Source organism: Balaenoptera physalus (assembly GCF_965194825.1).
Source record: "Balaenoptera physalus genome assembly, chromosome: 12".
Taxonomy (NCBI): Eukaryota; Metazoa; Chordata; class Mammalia; order Artiodactyla; family Balaenopteridae; genus Balaenoptera; species Balaenoptera physalus.
In genome coordinates, this window is record NC_138897.1 from 94991575 (window position 1) to 95011257 (window position 19683).

Consider the following 19683-nt stretch of genomic DNA (forward strand, 5'->3'; position numbering starts at 1 on the left):
ACAGTCCTTCCCACCTTGACCCCAAGCAACAATGATCTGCCTTTGACCTACTCTAGTTTCATGTAAATGGAATCATACGGTATGTACTCCTTTGCATCTGACTTCTTTTGCTCAGAGTGCTTCAAAAATTTATCTGTTTTGTCTAATTGGTTTGTTTGCTTAAGCAGTATTCCATTGTAAGGTTGTATTTCACATTGTTTACTCACCATGGACAGATGGATATTTTGGATGTTTCCTATTTGGGGCTATTATAAACTCTAGAAAAATTCTGTTCAAGCCTTTGTATGGACATAGTTTTTATTTCTTTTGGGTAAATACATAGAAGTAGAATTGCTGGATCTATATGCTAAGTGTCTCTGACTTTATAATAAGCTGACAAGTGACTGGACCCTTTTCTATTCTCCCCTCCAGCGCTCGAGAGTTCCAGTGGTTCCACATCCTCGCCAGTCTCTGATGATGTCAGTCTTTTCATTTTAGTGGGTGTGTAATGTTATCTCATTTGGATTATTAATTGCATTTCCCTGCTGACTAATGATACCGAGCATTTTTTATGTGCATATGAACCATTCTTATAGCGTCTATGAAGTAGCTGCTCAGATCTTTTGCATACTATCTTTTAAATTGGTTGGTCTTATTGAATTGTAAAATTTCTTTGTGTATTCTGGGTAAAAGTCTTTTGTCAGGTATATGCACTATGAATGTTTCCTCTTTGTTTCTGGCTTCCTGTTTTGCTTTCTTAAGTATCAAAGAGAAGATATTTTTAAATTTGATGGAGTCCAGTTATCAGGGGTTTTTTCTCTTATAACTTGTGCTTTTTGTGTCCTGAATAAGACATCTTTCTAGCCAAATTTCTCCCGTGTTTTCTTCTAGAAGTTTTATAGTTTTAACATTTTCATTTAGGACTGTGTTCTGAGTTAAATTCTGTGTATCATATGGGGTAAGAGTCAGTTTTCCCTCCTATGAATCCCCCTTCTTTCTGCAGAATTTCTAGAAAATACCATATTTCCCCCATTGATTGCTTTGGCACCTTTGTTGAAAATGAACTTACTATATATGTAAGCATCTATTTGTTCCATTGATTTATATATAGCTTAATTTATATATAGCTATATTTTACATACAAACAACACTGCCTTGATTATTGTAGCTTTATAGTAAGTCTCAAAATTAGGCAATGTTAGTCTTTCCACCTTGTTCATCTTTTTCAAAATGGTTTTGACTATTCTAGGTCGTTTGCATTTCTTTATAATTTTTTAATCAGTTTATCAATTTCTGGAATAAGCCTGCTGGAATCTTGACTGGCATTTCACTGAATCAGTAGATTTACCCGGAGGGAAATTGGCATTTAACAATACTGAATCATCTTCCAAGCCATTAACATTTTTTATATCTCTATTTAGGAGCTTTTTCATAGTCTTTAGGCAATGTTTTACATTTTTCAGTATATAAGTCTTGTATGTATTTTGTTAAATTTGTCCCTAAGAATTTCATGTTTTTGATGCTACTATAACTGATGACATTTATTTCTTTCTTTATTTTGTATCAGTTATATATCGATATTTTAATGTCTGTCTAATTGTTCCCTGCTGGGAAGATTGATACAAAATATGCACTTTATACAAAAATACAATTGATTTTTGTATGTCGACCTTGTGCCCTGTCACCTTGCCAAATTCACTTATTAGTACTAACCGCGTTTTGTGGATATCCCTTAACGTTTTCTGCATAAACTATGTCATCTGCAAATAAAGACTGTTTCACTTCTTCCTTTCAAAAGTGTATGACTTTTCTTTCCTCTTCTTTCCTTATTGCAAGGCTAGAAACTCCAGTATAGTGTTGAATACAAGTAGTCAAATGGTCATCCTTGTGTTGTTTTTCTGTTTGACAGAAAGGGCAAGTGGTCAGTCTTTCATCATTATGTATGTTGACTGTTAACTTTACCAAGTTGAGGTAAATTCCTTTATTTTCCTGGTTTCCTGCACAGCTGTTGATTTTGTCCAGTGCTTTCCTTGCATTTATTGAAATGACTGGGTAGCTTTTCTCTTTTGTTCTGTTAATACAGTAAAACACCTTGATTTTCTTCAGCATGTTCAACCAACCTTCATTCCTGGGTTGAACCACAGTTAAATATAGTGTATCATCCTTATATATTGTTGGATTCAGTCTGCTAATGTTTGGTTAAGGATTTTTTTTCTAATCTACATTCATGATGCTATTGGTCTGTAGTTTTCTTACAATGTCTTTGCCTAGTTTTGGCATCAGGATAATGCTGGCCTCATGAGTCTGGGCATTTCTCTCTCTTCTCTCGTCTCTGGAAGGATTTGTGTGCAGTGGCCCGAATGCATCCCTAAATGTCTGGCAGTGTTCACCAAAGCTAAGTCCAGCTCATTATCACTTTGGGCTTGCCTACGTTTTCATATTTTAGGAAATTTGTAAACGTGTTCAAAAGATTTAATCCTGGTTACTTTTACTGATTTTATTATTTTTTTTTGGAGAGATTGTCATTAATTTCTTTTTACTGTGGTAAAGTATATGTAACATAAAGTTTACCATTTCAGCCATTTTTAAGTGTGTAGTTGCATTAAGTACATTCACATTGTTGTGTAGACTTTAATTTCTTATACTGATATTTCTTAAACTGGAATATTTTTTAATTAAAGACATTCTATTTAATCTAGCATTTCAGCTTTTTTTTAACTTAAGATCTCCAGAATTGATTGATCTTGTGTAACTGAAACTTTGTCCCGTTTGACCCACATCTCCCCATTTCCCCCACCCTCAGCCCCTGGCAACCACCATCCTACCCTCTGCTTCTAAGTGTTTGACTGTTTTAAGTTCCACATATGAGTGAGATCACGCAGTATTTCTCTGCCATCAATTATTCAAACATAACCTTTTTTTGTAAATGCGTTAGGTGAAAACATAGTTCGATGTGAATGACATTATGATAGCAGTTATTTTATATACTTGTATATAGTTTCATAAAGTTATGCATTTGAATTATATTTTCACCTTGCACATTGGTTTTACCTCTTAATGATAATAAACCCTATTATTTGGAGAATTTTAAAATAATTAAGGATTTCAGGAAAATGCTTTGTATTTGAAAAATTAAGCTGTGTTTTATTATATTTAGCTGGTGTAGCTCTTTATTCAGATCATTTGAATTCTGGAGTTGCCAAAGGGAGATGTTATGAATATGGTTTGAACTCACTCTCGACGTCTTTGTTGCACGTGAGTATTTCACAAGAAATACTCGGTGCGAATTACCTTTCTTTTGCCACTGAGTGGATTGTCACCAACAATGCGAGGGTGACAGCACTTTGTAAATGACTCCCAAAACACAGGTCAGAATTATTTTAGAAAAAAAGTAGTGCCAGAAAAGGTAACGTTACAGAGTTTTTCTTGTACATATAGGAGAAAGGAACTCAGTTATGCTGCTATGATTTTTTTAAAAAGTGTTAAAAACAAACATACAGAATAAATGGCATTGTATAAAATAACAAATTTTATTTCTATAAAATATTTTACACTAGCTGTACACATGCACACACCCACACAGAACTTAACCACACATTGAGTAATTTCCTTTTAATAAATCTACCACATACTATTATATTACAATTTACAGTATAGTTTTTGAAGACACAATGGGGAAAGCTTCATCATTCATTTATAAACCTTCCATAAATTACAAAAGAAAGGCAGTCTGAAAAGTATGTATAAAGAGTAAAAACAATTTACAAGTGGACACGAATTACAAAATAGTAACCATCAAATACATCTGCCGGCAACGTTGTAAATCTTTTTTTGTTGTTCAGGTGCCAATGGTGAAGATTGGTATGGAATCATTTTGAACAGACTTAAATTTAGTATGTTTCTGGTGTGGCTTATGCATTATGTGGATTGCTTTACGTGTATGCTGTTCACTGTTGATTATTTGTGTATGGCATTTTGACAAATAATGAAAGTAACGTAAATCCATATGCCACAAAATGTAACACTGAAAGCAATGAATGTTCCAGCTTTTTGGCAGGTTGGAGTAGTGGTACTTTACCAAAGTTACTTCCTCTCCTCTTTTATAAATTATTTGAATAAGTAAACATTTCCTGTGTGTTGCCTGGCTTGCTTCGAAAGACGAAAAACCAGGATCTTATAATTGCACAGCCTGTGCAACTTGGTTTCAAACCACTGTGTCTGTGAGGGTGAAGGGCACTGAATGCACAACACGTACAAAGTGTACACTGTAGTTTTTATTGGACAGTACAAATCATTGTGCATTTATAAGGCAGAACATCAAGGCGATTGAACTAGGAATTTCAAGACCAGAGTTAAAGTGAGAGCTATGCATCATGAGGCAAGCTTTTTTGAAAAGGGAGAGAGGTTGAAATCATTCCTTTAAGGGCAGATGACGAATGCACAAAGACTGGGACCCCAGGTAGGGAGTGAGCTACAAAGAGCTACTGGCCGCCCTGCGTGCTCACGAGACGGCCCAGCTCCCGCCAGGGCCCGGGCAATAACAAGAGCGATGGGCGCGGAGGCCCGGCGGGAGCGCCAGCAGCCCTGGGTCCTGGCGCTGGGTTTAAAGGGGACGGTGGTGCAAAGAGCATTTCTCTACTGGTGTCAGGGGAGAAGATTGGTTTTTTAGGAAGTACTTGAGTCATGAAAGCCCTAGTTTGGAATTAAAGAAGATTACATAGATTTGGAAGTTGTCCGGAAGCACGTGAATCACTTCACTGCACCCAGCTTTTTCAGCAGTTTCTTGCCTTTGGAAAGCAGCCCCTTTTTCTTTCTCGAGGACATTTCCCTGCCTCTCCCGGGACTACCAGTACCCACAGATGACGCAGGTGACCCAGAATGGAGATGGGCTGTGGGAGATGGCACTCTCCGTGCTGTACCTGAACCCTCAGGAGGAACCTAGTAGGCACATTGGGACAGGTCGTTGAGTGCGTGAGCGCCGGCGGCATCCCTCCGCTCGCCGCGCGCCATCAGCAGCGCCGCGCTGCCCCGTTTCCCACCAGGCAAGGTAAGGGTGCTTCGTTTCTTCTCTGAAGGGTTGAAGTATCCCGTGAGAGGCACGCGGCCCTCCCACGGCATAGCTCAGAGAGGGGGTCTGAGGGCCCTCAGGGAGAGGGCCAGCGGTGTGGGGTTTTCGGTTTCTCTGTCGTCGGGGGAGGGGGTGGCCATTGCTTTGGCAAAGCAAAGCTGGGTAATCATCTACTTTGTAACTTAAGACCAGAAGCAGGAAGGAGGAGTCATTTTGAATTAGGGTGAGAGTAAGACTGGCCGAGTACCCATCAGGAATCTTAAAAGCAAAAGTTCTTATAAAGGGAATTTTGTATTTGAAAACTACTTGGGTATATGAAATCCTGACATTGTTGAGTACATTCCTGGGTTAGTATACTATAGAAATACTGGAGATGGCACACCGGTTGAAAGAAAAAAAATAAAAAATAAAAAATAAAATGAACCTTAATTTCAATCAAAGAAAGCTTAAAGGCCCTTATCGTACGCTTTCATTATTTCCAAGGTATTAAAGATGCGTTTTTGTCGATACAGAGCACTTGGTAGGGTTTCTGTACACTTGAGTGCTTCCTGGTGCTTCACAGGAGCAGAACTGTATTCTAACGCGGGCATGACGACGTGGGCTCACCCACGTTTACGGTCGCATGCATGCCTGCGATTATAGAATATCACCTTTCCCCTCGCTCCCTTACCTCACCAGAGCCAACCTCTTTCTAATACGAGTATTCATTATCCGTCAGGCAAATAAGAGCCCAGGGGCTTCAAGCTTCCTTGGATTTAAAATCAGGGTCTAATTCTAATGGAGAACACCTACTAAATCATCCCAAAGTACACCTGAAGATACCATCTATTCCATCTAATGCAATCATTTGAGCTGCATGTTTCGTTAAACTTGGTATTGCATTGGTATACCAACAAAGCAGTCTTCCAACCAAACGCCTGTGTGTTCAGGACACTTGCTTGTGCTTTGAGGAGAAGCACCAGCTCTCCCGTAAGGTAGAGGGATGGTCACTTAAGAAAAAGCTGTCTGCTATTGCAGCCAGCATGGGCAGTGTTCAGAGCCAACTCTAGATCACCTTGTGCTCACTACTCATCCGCTCGATCTTGAGTTGTGGTTTTTTTAGGTAAAATTTCCAGAGTAAACATTTATTAGGTTGTGCTTTTTCCAAGAGTGGCTAACAATGCAATATGCAGCTTTAATTATGAATAGACATTGGAACACTCTGTGTAAACAAACAATTAGCCGGTTAAGAAATATGTTCCCAATGTTGGCCTTCCAAATATTCTTAATGTAAATCGTAGGAAATGATTATCAAAGATGATTTATTTCACTACAAATTCAGTTGCTTTACAACTGAGACCAATAACACTTTAGGTCCAGTGAGTTTTTGAGACATATTTCTTCTTTGTTTTAGCCCCCCAGTGAAGCCTTAAGTCTACCGCATTGGTCCATTGCAGGTAGCTTAGGTTGCTATGTTAACAGGTATCTTCAGTTGCTCACTTACGTGAAGGCTACATTGCCTGATTAAGGGGTGAAATGCACACTCTTCTTCTGTTTCCAAGCAGATGAGCAAAGAAATAAAATATATATAAAAATATAATATATAAAAACTCGCAGTGATGAAATAAAATAAAAATGAGACACCAAACAAATGTAATCTGATAGTTATATATGGCTGAGAAGTTCTTTGACCTTTGTTCGGAAGATCTGTTAAAACCCTGACGGGGCAAATAACCGCTATTGCCCACCGACTCTTAAGGACTAGCCATGCCCTTTTCTCTCTTGAGCTGGACTGTGCGTCTGTGATGGAGGGCGGGACGCTCCTTTGTGAGCAAAGCAGACTGATTAGATTGAAAGGGGCATTTTGGTGAAACAAGTAAACTTGACTGAGAATTAGGAATTTTTAGGCACAACCCCCATGGAAGGGCAGAGAAAAAATGCAGGGCATATGCTTTTCGGCCTAAGACATAAAAAGAGCAATGCAAAGACGGCAATAGACCATCTGTGGCAGAGTGGGACAGGGGTTAAAAATGCTGAACACACGTGCTTACCCTTTTCGTCTTCGAGCGCGTCGGCGTGTCCTGCGGGTAGTGGGACGGCGCGTCAGAAAGATAGACTTCTACATCATCAGGCACTTCTTCTAGGAAGTTGGAGGGTACGAGGCCTTTCTGCCCATTAAGCTCCCCCTAAAAACACAGGGATGCGAAGAACAATTGACTCTATTTTTCCGGAAACCCACTTCTTGCTTTAGGTAAAGGAATACGGCTCAGAGTAGCGAGTGTATTCTGGCTCAAAAGTGGCAGACAGAACTGGGACTCCAGTGTTTCCGGACTCCCCTGATCACGAGAGTGACCTCGGCCACGTGCTCGAAGTGCAGGGTACCGGCGCCCACCCTGAGGTCTCGATCTGGCCTGTCTGGAGTGGAGCCGAGGATCTGTTGCGGCCAAGGGGCCTGGGTGGTTCTCAGGGTCAGGCACACTTAGGAACAGTCCTTGGGAGGATCTCACTTAGAGGTTCTCAGCCCTGACCGAGCTCTGAGTCCCATGGGAACTGGTACAAATACCGTTGCTTGGGTGCACTGAGAGAGGGGAGTGGGGGCGGGTGCCGCATGCGGGGGCAGGGCTGAGGGGGCCGGCCGGTTCCACCTGGTGTCTTTCGTCCTGTGCGTTGCTATAGCCTCATTGTAAGAATCCACCCAAGAGGGGAAGGTGAAAGTGTTGGCACCTCCTCGAGGTGACTGCTTCAGGTTGGTATATATCCTTGCGGACCTTTCTGCGCAGTCACATGTCCATGCATGTAACACAGTTCCAACTGCCCACTGGACGTCAGTCCCGAGCAGTTCACAGCCCACCACGTCAACCCCCCAGTGCCAACTTGCCCCACAGAACCCAAAACCAAGTTCAGAACCGGCCCCAGACAACCTGGGAGTGTGTTTCTGTGTCCAGTAGGTCTAGGAGATGACAACTTGAAAAAGCCAGCCTACAACATCAAAATTAAGAACGGTGCATCCAAGAACGTGACCAACAGAGTGAAAGAGAAACCTACACAATGGGAGAAAATACTTGCAAGTCAGATATCTAGTAAGGGGTTATAAAGGATATATAAAGAACTTCTACAACTTAACAAAATAAACAACCCAATTAAAAAGTGGGCGAAGGACTTGAATAGATAATTTCTCAAAAAAAAAAATAAAGACAAATGGCTAACTAGCACATGCAAGATGCTCAGCATCGCTACTCAAGAGGGAAGTGTAAATCAAAGCCTCAAGATACCACCTCACATCCACTAGGATGGCTACTATAAAAATATTTTAACGTTGGTGTAGATATGGAGAAATTGGAATGCTTGTACACTTTTGGTGGGACTGTAAAACGGTACAGCCACTATGGAGGAAACAGTATGGTGGTTCCTCAAAAAATTAAAAATACAATTATCATGTGATATGATCCAACAATTCCACTTCTGGGTATTTACCCAGAAGAATTGAAAGCAGAATTTTGAAGAGTGAATTGTGCACCTATATTCATAGCAGCATTCTTCACAATAGCCAAAGAATGGAAGCAACCTAGCTGTGCATCAGCAGGTGACTGGATAAACAAAATGTGGTCCAGTGGAGTGTTATTCAGCCTTAAGAAAGGAAGGATATTCTGACCTATGCCACAACAGAGACGAACCTTGAGGACATTATGCTAAGTGAAGGGTCATAAGCAGACATATACTGCGTGATTCCACTTACATAGGTCCAGAGAGTAGTCAAGAGTCTAGAGACAGAAAGGAGAAGGGTGGGCGCCAGGGGGAGGGGACAGTGGGGGACCTGGTGTTTGATGGGGACAGAGTTAATTTTGCAAGATGAAAAGAGTTCTGGAGATGGGTGGTGGTGATGGTTGCACAACAATGTGAGTGTACTTAACGCTGTTGAACTGTACACTTATAAGTGATTAAGATGGTAAATTATGTGTATTTGCTCACAATTAAAAATTAAAATTAATTTTTTTTAAAGAGGCAGGTCCAGGTACCTCCCATGTCTTCCTGTGCGGTAATCCCTCCTGAGCCCGACAGCCACGTGCCCACCACGTCGGCCACCAGCTCCTTCTGCCTTGACCTTGACGATCCCACCCTCCTGTTTACCTGTGGCCACTTCAACCCTTCTTCCTCAGGCTCCACTCTTAGCTTGTCTTTCTCCGTTGGTGTTACTTAGGCACTCTTTCTAGGACATCTTTGCTTTTTGCTGTGCTTGTGTCCCTGGTGATTTCTTCCATGCCAGCGCTTGCAGACAACATGTATATGCAAAGGTGCTGGAACTTCTGTCCAGTCCAGACCTCTCAGTAAGTCCAACAGCCAGATTTTCCATCCAGCACCAGAGGTAAGCACCAGACAGAGTAGCTGGCTCGTGCTGGGGGCTACGTTCTATGAAAACGCACAGCTTTACACACACATCCCCATCAGCACCATGTTCACATCACAGGAGGCACCTGTGTGAACCAAGACCGACAGGGGCCGCGTGTTCAGGCTCCCGGGCTGAGCCCTGCCCTGGGCTCCCTGATAGAGCGGTGGAGGGAACTGCCTGCACTCTTCATCGTTTTCTCTCTTCTCTTGAGCCTTCAGCACAGTTCTGCTAAATCACACGTCAGAAGTGCACACGACATGACTTCACTGTTGGCGTCCACCGCCACGTACCCCTGCATGAGGCATGGTCGCTAGAATCGTGCGCCTGCGTGAGTTCCCCCTCCGCATTGGAGAGGCTCTGTAGCCTCAAGCTCAATAGTTTCTAAGCCGTGTTTTCCTCGCTACCGTGTCCTTATTTCTGTGTTCCCAAGGGCACCCATCGGCTGAGGCAGAATCTGCAGATCCTCCTGGAAGAGGTCACAACTACAGATCTGAGCCCTGGGTGGCCACGAGCCTAGCTTTGTCACCGTCTCAGTGCAGGCCCCTGCCCCTCACCTGGGCCGTTCCATCGCTCGTCACCTGGCCTCTTGGGACTCCCACCTCCCTTAGACGGCCCACTTGTGAAACCCTTGACCATAACTCTCTCTAAGAGAAAACTTGACATCTCCTCCCCTTGCAGACCCTTCACAGTCTGATCTCTGCTCCTCTTCAAGCCTCATTTCTACTGCTTTTGTGTTTGAGGCCAGATACGAACCGTGTGAAGACCTTACGTTCGAACAGAATTGGAATCCGCTGGGCTGAACGGTAGAAAACCTTACAGTCTATCCCGGCCCCTTTTTCTTCATGCCCAGTCAGCACGAGGCCCCATCACGCTTGCATAGTTCTCCTTTGCTTCCTTTAATACTTTAGAATGCTACTGTACGGCCTATTTCCTTCTGACCTATCAAAGTATATGATTTAAGAGTCTGGGTGTAGAAACACTGGGTAGTGCAAGCATCTGGCTAACACGGCATAAGGGTTAAAGTATTATGGGGCCCTGGGAGTCTCAGATGATTGGAGACAAAGCAGGGACTTTTAACTGGGGATGCTGTGAATTGTGGAGGGGAAGGCCCAGGTAGACAACAGAGGCCCCTCTGTCTACACTCTGTTCATTATGGGATGTGGTGGAACTGAGGAGAGACTAGGAAGAGATCACAGGACTAGGTCCCATAAAATAGCTGAACGCTCTCTTGAGAGCTTTTAAGATTGCACATGATGTCAGACAATGCAAGTGGGGTGAAATTTAAGATTTTTGGTATTAAGTTAGGTATCCGCGGTTCTTGTTTATTAAATAAGAAATAATAACTGCACTGGGCAGTCTACTCAGCAAATTTGACCAACAAAATAATACTAAAGCCATTTGGTGGGGAGAGAACTAAAATGTGTATATATCAATTTAGATCTGATTCCTACTATCATATAAAATTTGATAGGCTATTCAAGAAAATAAAGTAGATAAAACAATGTAGGAATGGGAACATGCAGATCATATTAGAAAAATATGTTTAAATTACCAGAAAATACTATGTCCAGTTTTGTCTATACATTTGAAAATCTAAATGAAAGGCATGGCTTTCTAAATATATATAAAGTATTAAAAATTGACTCAATAAGAAGATAATTATTTAAGCAAGTGAAAACTTTTGTACAACTGCATCCTAAAAAGACACTGAACCTAAAAGATTTTTAGGCAGGTTGTAATAACCTTCATGTAATTGTAGGACCTAACTATGTCATTTAATCTGTTCGGAGCATGAAAAATATTGGAAGCTTACCAGTTCATTCATAATTCTAGCATAATCCTGATACCAAAAGCCACAAAAAAAGATACTCCAATAAATATAAATCAATATAATTTCTGGAATATAAATATAACTTCTGAATAAAATGTTAGCAAATCAAATCCAGTGCTTTAAAAATAATTGTAAAAAAAAATAGCTGTACACCATGGTCAATAATTTACTGACCAAAAAAAAAAATAAGTTCAGCAAATGAAAAACAGGATGCTTAACATTATAAAGACGATCTATCTTTATTGATAATCTAGCTTAACACATAAAAGTGTAAAGATTAGTGATATTCCTACTAAAATACAGACTGTCAGGGATCCCCCATCCCTGTCATTCAGAATTGCTTTCAATGATGCAGTAAGACAATAAAAAGATGACTGATAAATATTGAAGAAAAGACAAAATGTCATGATTTGGGGAACCCGAGAGAACCAACTGATGACAATGGATATAAATGCATTCAGAGACAAGATTTGTAGGGGAACATAAACACACGTGCACATAAATAGGCACACAGCACACACACATGCACACATATACACACATGTACACATGTATACTCATGCACACACACACACATGCACATAAATGGGCACACAGTGCATACACATGCATGCACATAAACATGCACACACATATACACACATGCATATTCGCACACATGCAATATACACGTGCACATACAATTCATGTACACATGTACACATGCGTGTACACGTATATGCACACACACGTGTATGTTGCATACATACACATATACTCACACAAACACGGTCATACATACACATATATGCACACACATTTCCAAGATATTTTCTAAATAACCAGTAAAATATATACCAGAAAAAAATCATAATAGCAAGAACATAAGAAAGAACTTTAAAAGATATATAAAAGGATGTGTAAGAAGAAATTCATGAACCTTCTGACAGATGAAAGGGAAAACTTAAAAAATGTCAGACACACCATGTGTCCAAATCAAAAGACAATATTATGTCAAGTTCCCCCCAGTTTAACCTAAAAACTAAACGCACCTCTAAACAAAATACTATGGGTTTGGTGTAGGGCAGGCTCTTTACAATAACGGTTCCTCCCAAATGTGAAAATGAATTATAAAAATACAATAATTGAGATAGCGTCAAGTAGCACTGAAGTCCAGAAACACTCTAGGTAGGAATGCAGTTCATAGGAGAAAGATGGGATCTTTAACCAGTGGAGAAAGGACGGATTATTTAATAAGTGGTGTGGGGACATTAGTTTGTCGAATTAGAAATCAAAAATAAAGTTAAACACTTGAGATTTACATGTGAAAATGAAGCTATAAAAGTGAAGAACCAAAATAAGATAATTTCTATCAATCACCTTGAAGAACTTTTTAAGCATGACTCCCAAGGGCAGAAAAAACTGACTACAGACAAATTTAAAACTTCTGCTTCATAAAAGAAAAACAAAGCAACAAAACCACACACACAAAAAAGGAAAAGTTAAAAAGCAGATAATGACCTAGAAAAAGAACTATTTGCAACATACGGGACAAAGTATTGAGACAGGCTGGGACCTGGGACCTGGGACCCTTTGCTGCAGTGCTTGCACCTGGACAGATGTCATCTCCTCAAGCAACAAAATACAAAGAAACTATAAGGGACTAAAAATAACCGCATGCATGCACAGTTGGGGTAAATTATGGACAACAAGATACAAAAAGACCAAAAAAAACCCCAACTGCCACTTCTGAAGAGCTGGGAGCAAAAGCAGGGGGTCGGGGGCAAAAGCAGGGCACTGCGCATGCCCCCTGCACGCAACACCACCAAAGGGGTGGGCAGACCACCTAAGCGACGCCTCCAGCCCGACCCCCCAGCACACCCCTACCCTCACCCCATATAAGGAACCAGCTGGCACCCCCTCAGGGAGCAAGCAAGCAAGGGAACCTCATGCTTGTTTTCGCTCCGCCTGCAGCAGCAGGGGCCCAACAAAGCCTTGCCTGAATTTCTTGTCTGGTCTCTGATCAATATCTATTGATTAAGGAGGCCAAGAGCCCTGGTCGGTAACAGTATGAATAGTACTCACTGAAAACTATACTCTTAAAACTCAGAAACTGCGCAGAGGAGAGAGCTTTGAAAGGCCACGTGTGCCTGAGTCTGTAAAATTCCTTTGACCCCAAGAGAAACCTGCCATATCAGTACTTGAGAGTTTCTCAGCTACTTTGATTTTTTAGAAAAAGAAAAGAAAAAGGAGGAAGTTTGGACTCTGATGCAAGATGGTGACCCCACTCCCAAGGCAGGGGACAGCGGTGGGTGTCTGGCCGGGCAGGGGCCGCTAAGATGACCACCTTCTCTTCCTCGGGGATTATCGGGAGACCGGCTCCTCCACGGGAAAGGGAATGAGAAGGAAGGAGGCTGGCACCGGGGTAGAGCCAGGACTGCCCCCCAGAGGCTGGGTCCACGGGGCTGCGAGAAGGAGGTCAGGGAGGAGGCCGAAACGCTGTTGCTTTTAATTAATTAATTATGCTTCTTTGTATTTCTTCCTTTTCCTATTTGAAAATGTATTTATTACCTACACAGTAAGTAATCCAGAACATTAAACTGTTTGGTAAAGGTTTGGATGAAGGAAATTTTAAATGTAAACATGTGAATACCCTTCCTTTGCTGACAGCTTGTATACATCGAAAACACCTCCGTTAGAAAAGAAGGAACTGTGAAGATCACACGACTGCCGTCCTATAGTATATGTCCTCAGGGAGGAAGACAAGCAAATTAGCCAACCTGTCAGCAAGCCATACAAAGTTCATACATAATTTCAGGGGAAAGAACAGGCAAGCAAAAAAAAAAAATATATATATATACGTATATATATATATACGTATATATATATATATATATTATATATATATATATATATATATATACGTATATATATATATTTGATGCTTCAAAACTTACATAATAAAATCCATCTTCATCAATTTCACCAAAAACAGTAATAATATCTCCAGTGCAAAATGTAAGTTCAGCCTGTAGAGAAAGAACATAAAGTTAATAGTGTTCTCCTGGAGACAGAAGTTGCTTTTTTTTAAAAAAAAAGTTCTTCATGATTTCTGGTATGATTTCTCTTTTTTTCTTATTATTTTGGTATGAACCTATTCTTTCAGTCAAATAAGGAGGAAAGGTATAAATCTGATGAATGCCTGTGTCCCTAGCGTCTTAGAAAGGAAGGATATGTCACGATGACTCCAGGCTACAAGAAAAGGGCTACCAGGCTCTGATTCTCGGCCAGAATTCAAGGTCATCTCCACGTTCTGCTGGTGGCACGTCTTTAGAACCAGTCAAACAGTTAACTTAAAAAACCCGGAGCCTCAAGGAGATGTTCTCTGCAGTGTAGGGACCATTGCACAAACAGCCTTTCACTGAGTGTAAAAAAAAATCTGTAATTAAATGTCTATTTATTAAGTGTCTACTCTATGCCAGGCTCCAGGCTACAGGTGGGTGCATAGAATCCAGCAGAGGATACCAGAAAAAATTGCATTTTTATCTCTAGACATGAAAAGAGGGACTAAAGTTCATACCTAAGAGCCATCAGGCATCACATACACATCGAGCCTGTACGGAAATTTGAATATACCTGAGCTCTGAATCTGAACCACAAGCTGGTCACCCGTCAGATGTAACAGAAATACTGAGGACCAGGGATTGGTACACATCATGTCATCTAAGAAAGCAGCTCCACAGGGTGAAAACCTAATCTTTCATTCCTGACGGCAAATCCTTTTCAGTTTTCACAGTGTTCCTAGGACACCAAACCTATATGCACAGAGAACATCCATCCTTTCTTCTCTATTTTCCTTGAATGTGTGTGTGGTGGTCATGAGGGTCAGGGACCACATGCAGGGGGCTTTGCTTTCTCTCTCCAGGGCGACCCATCACCGCCAGGTGTGAGTCACAGGGCTTGCCCGGCGCTGGTCCAGGGAAACCCTATGTCAGTGGCTGCCATGTCCTGAGCGTGTCACCAGGCTCACGACCTCTCTCCTGCCTGCCTGGGTCCCTAGTTACTGGTCGGGTAGCCCTTCCCTCGGACGGTTCCAGAGAAGGGAGGGAGGGAGCGGTGTTGTCGGCAGAGGTACGGGGTGCTTGGCCGGTACCTCGACATCGATGTTGGGCGAGCTCTCCCTCGGGTCGTAGTCGTACAGGGCCACCATCCTCCGCGTCGCCACCGAGCGCTGCCGGCTGCTCCTTCTGTTTCTCTCTGCTCACATCACAAGGAGAGGAAGAAAGCCACCATGAAGTGACTTCAGAGCCGGTGGCGTCCCCTCTCCCTTGACGCTGGGTGAGTGGAGCCGGGTCACAGAGGGCCAGTGTGGCCGAGACGACCGCTGGGCACTAGTGCCAGCAAAGTCAGGGCAGCTCCCACCCCTTTCTCCAGCACATCCGTGAACAAGGGAGACTTAGACTGGCTCTCTGCCACAGTCGATCTAAACCGTTTGGGGCGGCACCGGGTGGGTGTGGCATGGGCAGGACCACTGGGCCTTCTGGAGGTTGGCACCTAGCTCGAAGGAAGCCCCGCAAACGCCGGGTCAAAACTGCTGCCTGTGGAGCTGCCGTGAAGCCACAGAATCAAGTTATTCTCGCTCAGACCAGAGGCACAGCCACCGGCCTGGCATCAAGAGAAGCCCGAGTCCATAGAAAGCGGTGCCCTCTCTACCCATCTCAAGGGCCCCTCCGCCGCTTTCTCCTCTACTGCCCTGCCACTGTGCTTTTAACAGCTGTCCCTGAAACGATGCCACCTGTGGAGAAGGCTCTGGGGAGGTCCCCTCCCGTTGCCTGGCTGTGATCTGCCATAGACGCAGCCCCAGGGCACTATCCCAGCACACGCGGCAGCACAAGCTGGGAGGGAAGAGGAAAACCCCATGCAGAGCAGAGGCGAAAACTCTGAAAACAGCCGTTTATAAGAAGGGTCAATGAAGAACGGTGGGATCTGGCCCAAATCGTCGAACCCCCTGGGCAAACAGCTGTTGCTGGATTTCTAAATGATATTTCTCCTGGAGAAAGCCGGCATTGAAGCATTTCTTCTAAACACAGCTGCTTTTCACCTCCAGTTAATTTTTGGAATTCAAAACATAGAAATGAAAACTCTCAAAGGCAGGTGTTTTGAAAGCAACTAACGTTAGTTACGTGACTTTGCAGTGGTTTGCGGCAGGTATAGGGCCCGCAGTGGATGTGCAAAATTCAACCCTCAGCTCCTGGTCAAGAATCACTGCTTTCATTTAAAATAAGCAAGCACACCTTTGCAGGACCTGCAGGACCTATGCTTCCTTGAAGCAAAGTATAGTGGTAACCAGAGGTTAATTACAGTGCTGCTAAACATTGCTAACTTCACAGGGGATGTTTTCTGCAGGGATGAATTTCTGAAGCGGGCAATACCAATACACATGTTCTGTACTGAGGTGTAGTTTACATACAATACTATTCACTCTTTCTAGTGCTCAATTCAGCAAGTTTTGATAAGCTCATGAGGTCTTATAACCACCACAGCCGTCAAGATATTGAAGCTCCGTCACCCCCCAAAATTCCTTTCGGCCCCCTTGTTGTCACCTCCAGCCTGGGTAACCACTGGCCTGTTTTCTGTCCCAATAGTTTTGCCTTTTTCAGAATATCGTTTAAACGGCATCACACAGATGTAGCTTTTGGGGACTGGCCTCTTTCCTTTGGACAATGCATCTGAGATCCATTCATGCTACTGCACGGATCAATAGTTTGCTCTACTTTTATCGGTGAGAAGTATCCCATGGAATGGATGCACCACAGTTATTTTATCCATTTACCAGCTGGAAGACATTTGAGTTGTTTCCCCTTATCAGTGATTATTAGTCAAACCACCATAAACATTCATGCACAGCCTTTTGTGCGAACATGTATTCATGCCTCTTGGGTAAGTATACAGGAGTGGATAGGATTGGATTGTAAGTGTAGGTTTAACTTTAGAGGAACCCATACCTGTTTTGCAAAGTGGTTGTACCATCTTACACTCCAGTCAAACCGAGCAGAACCCTACAGGGCCTTCCTGGGGACAGACCCCACCCCCTGCCACAAGGTGTCCCCTGCCTCTTGCTTGTAGAAAAGCTTTAGCCTCCTAGGCCTTCCGCGAGTTCCAAAGAGCAGATTTAATCAGAGACGTGAGAAAATGTGGAAACAAGGGGAAAAGGTCAAGCAACACAAAATAACAATAGTTTAGCTAGAAAACAATGTCAAGGATCCTTAGTTCCTCCTCAAGGGCTATAGGTACTATTCTGAGAGCTGTTTTACAGATACTAAAACCTCCACCAGGTGGAAGTAGTTAACTGCCGACCACCAGCACGTAGACCCCCGACCGGTTGGAACCAGAAGATTGATGATGTTGATTCCCAATTATCTCACCACCAACCAATCAGAAGAAGGTCCACGAGCTGACCGGGCACCCTGCAGCCCCCTCCCTCACCTTGCTTTAGAGACCCTTCCCTGAAAGACATTGGGAGTTTGGTTCATTTGAGCATGAGCTGCCTGTTCCCCTCGCTTGGCACCTGCAATAAATGCTGTACTTTCCTTCACCACAACCTGATGTCAATAAATTGTCTTTGCTGCATATCAGGTGAGTGGACCCAAGTCTGGTTCAGTAACCGCAAGCAAACGAGAGTTCCAGTTGCTCCACACTTGCCCATACTTGGTATGAGCAGTCTTTTTCATTTTAGCCATTCTAGTGGGTGTGTGTTGGTTTCTCATCATGGCTTTATTCACTAATGATGTTAAGCATTTTTCCATATGTTTATTTACCATCCATATATCTTCTTTGGTAAGGGATCTCTTCAAATCTTTTGTCAACATTTTTATTGGGCTATTTTTTATTTGTTAATTGATGTTTTATTTAATTTTTATGATAAAAAATTTTTTAAAATTTTTATTGGAGTATAGTTCATTTACAATGTTGCATTATTTTCATGTGTACAGCAAAGTGAATCAGTTAGACATATACACATATCCACTCTTTTTTTGTTTTTAGATTCTTTTCCCATATAGTCCATTACAGACTATTGAGTAGAGTTCCCTGTGCTATACAGCAAGTTCTTATTAGTTATCTATTTTATATACAGTAGTGTGTATATGTCAATCCCAATCTCCCAATTTATCCCTCTCTCCCCATCCCCTGGTGACCAGAAGTTTGTTTTCTACATCCGTGACTCAACTTCTGTTTATTGGGGTTTTTTTTAATTGTCAAGTTTTGAAAGTTTTTTCTGTATTCTAAATATAAATCCCTTTCTGCTGAGTTACTCGCAAATATTTTCTGCCAGCTTGTGGCTTCTCTTTTCATCCTCTTAATGGTGTCTTTCTACGCTGAGAAGTATGTGATTTTGATGACGTCTAACACAATTTTTAAAATATATCATATCAAAGAAATTGTTGCCCGATTATCACAGTTTTTCTCCTATGTTTTCTTCTAGAAGTTTTATAGTCTTTGTTTTTATATTTAAGACGGTGTTCCATCTTGAGTTAAGTTTTTTAATATGGTGAGACTATGGCTTGAGATTGATTTTTGGCCTGTGTATGTCCAATAATTGCAGCACCTATTATTGAATAGACTATCCTTTCTCCATTGAACTGCATTTTTACCTTTGTTGAAAATCAACTGACTGTGTATGTGTTGATCTGTTTCTGGGCTCCATTCTGTTCTGTTGATCTGTGTGTCTGCCTTTCTCCAATACCACATGGTCTTGATCAGTTTGCCTTTATAGTGAGTCTTAAAATCAAGTTACGTGAGTCTTCCACTTCTGTTCTTCTAAAAAATTGTTTTAGTGATTTTAGTTCCTTTGACTTTTCATATGCATGAAAGATTTAACTTATGGATTCTACATAAACCTTTGTGCAGACCTTCATTGCAGTTGTGATGAAATCTATACGTCAGTTTGGGGATATTTGACATCTTAATATCTTAGCAATATTAAGTCTATGAGCATTCTATCTCTATTTACTCAGGGATTCTTTGATTTCTTTCATCATTGTTTTATGGTTTTCAGCATACAGATCCTGCACATATTTTGTTAGATTTAACCGTAAGTATTTCACATCTGCATTGTGTTACTGTTAAGTGGTATTACTTTTTAAATTTAAATCTCAAATTTTTCATTGCTAATCTATGGAAATACCATTGCTTTTGTATCCATTGGCCTTGCTAATCTCACTTGTGAGTTCTAGGAGCTTTATTTATCGATATGTGAGATTTTTAAAGTAAATTTTCATGTCACCTTTTCATTCTGTGTACCGCTGCTTCCTGGCTCTCCCCTTACCGCACGCTCTGAGTGATGCTGGAAAGAAGAGGTGAGGGCAGACATTGCAGCCTTACTCCCAGTCTTGGGAGGAAAGTATTCGGTCTTTCACCATGAAGAAGGCTATTTCCCAATAATAGAAGGGCAAGTGGATA

At 41.9% G+C, this 19683-nt stretch overlaps 2 protein-coding genes across 15 annotated transcripts in view; one reads left to right on the plus strand and one right to left on the minus strand.

Moving 5' to 3' along the window:
• Positions 1 to 3402, plus strand: part of PIWIL1 (piwi like RNA-mediated gene silencing 1) — a 38021-nt gene extending 34619 nt beyond the window's left edge. Inside the window, exon 21 of the mRNA XM_082418403.1 lies at positions 412 to 3402. The gene's annotated coding sequence lies outside the window, so the exon portion shown is untranslated. The remainder of the gene's footprint in view (positions 1 to 411) is intronic.
• Positions 1 to 19683, minus strand: part of RIMBP2 (RIMS binding protein 2) — a 338226-nt gene that overhangs the window by 6033 nt on the left and 312510 nt on the right. For 9 of the 14 annotated variants that reach the window (XM_082418175.1, XM_082418167.1, XM_082418176.1 and 6 more), the window contains 4 exons: positions 15377 to 15480; positions 14181 to 14252; positions 7078 to 7212; positions 3491 to 4917 (listed from right to left, as the gene is read on the minus strand). In XM_082418175.1, the coding sequence (XP_082274301.1) occupies positions 4729 to 4917; positions 7078 to 7212; positions 14181 to 14252; positions 15377 to 15480 (500 nt within the window). In that variant the 3' untranslated portion in view covers positions 3491 to 4728. Of the gene's footprint in view, positions 1 to 3490; positions 6578 to 7077; positions 7213 to 14180; positions 14253 to 15376; positions 15481 to 19683 lie in introns of those variants that run through there. The other 5 variants (XM_082418178.1, XM_082418179.1, XM_082418172.1 and 2 more) reach the window with 2 other exon arrangements.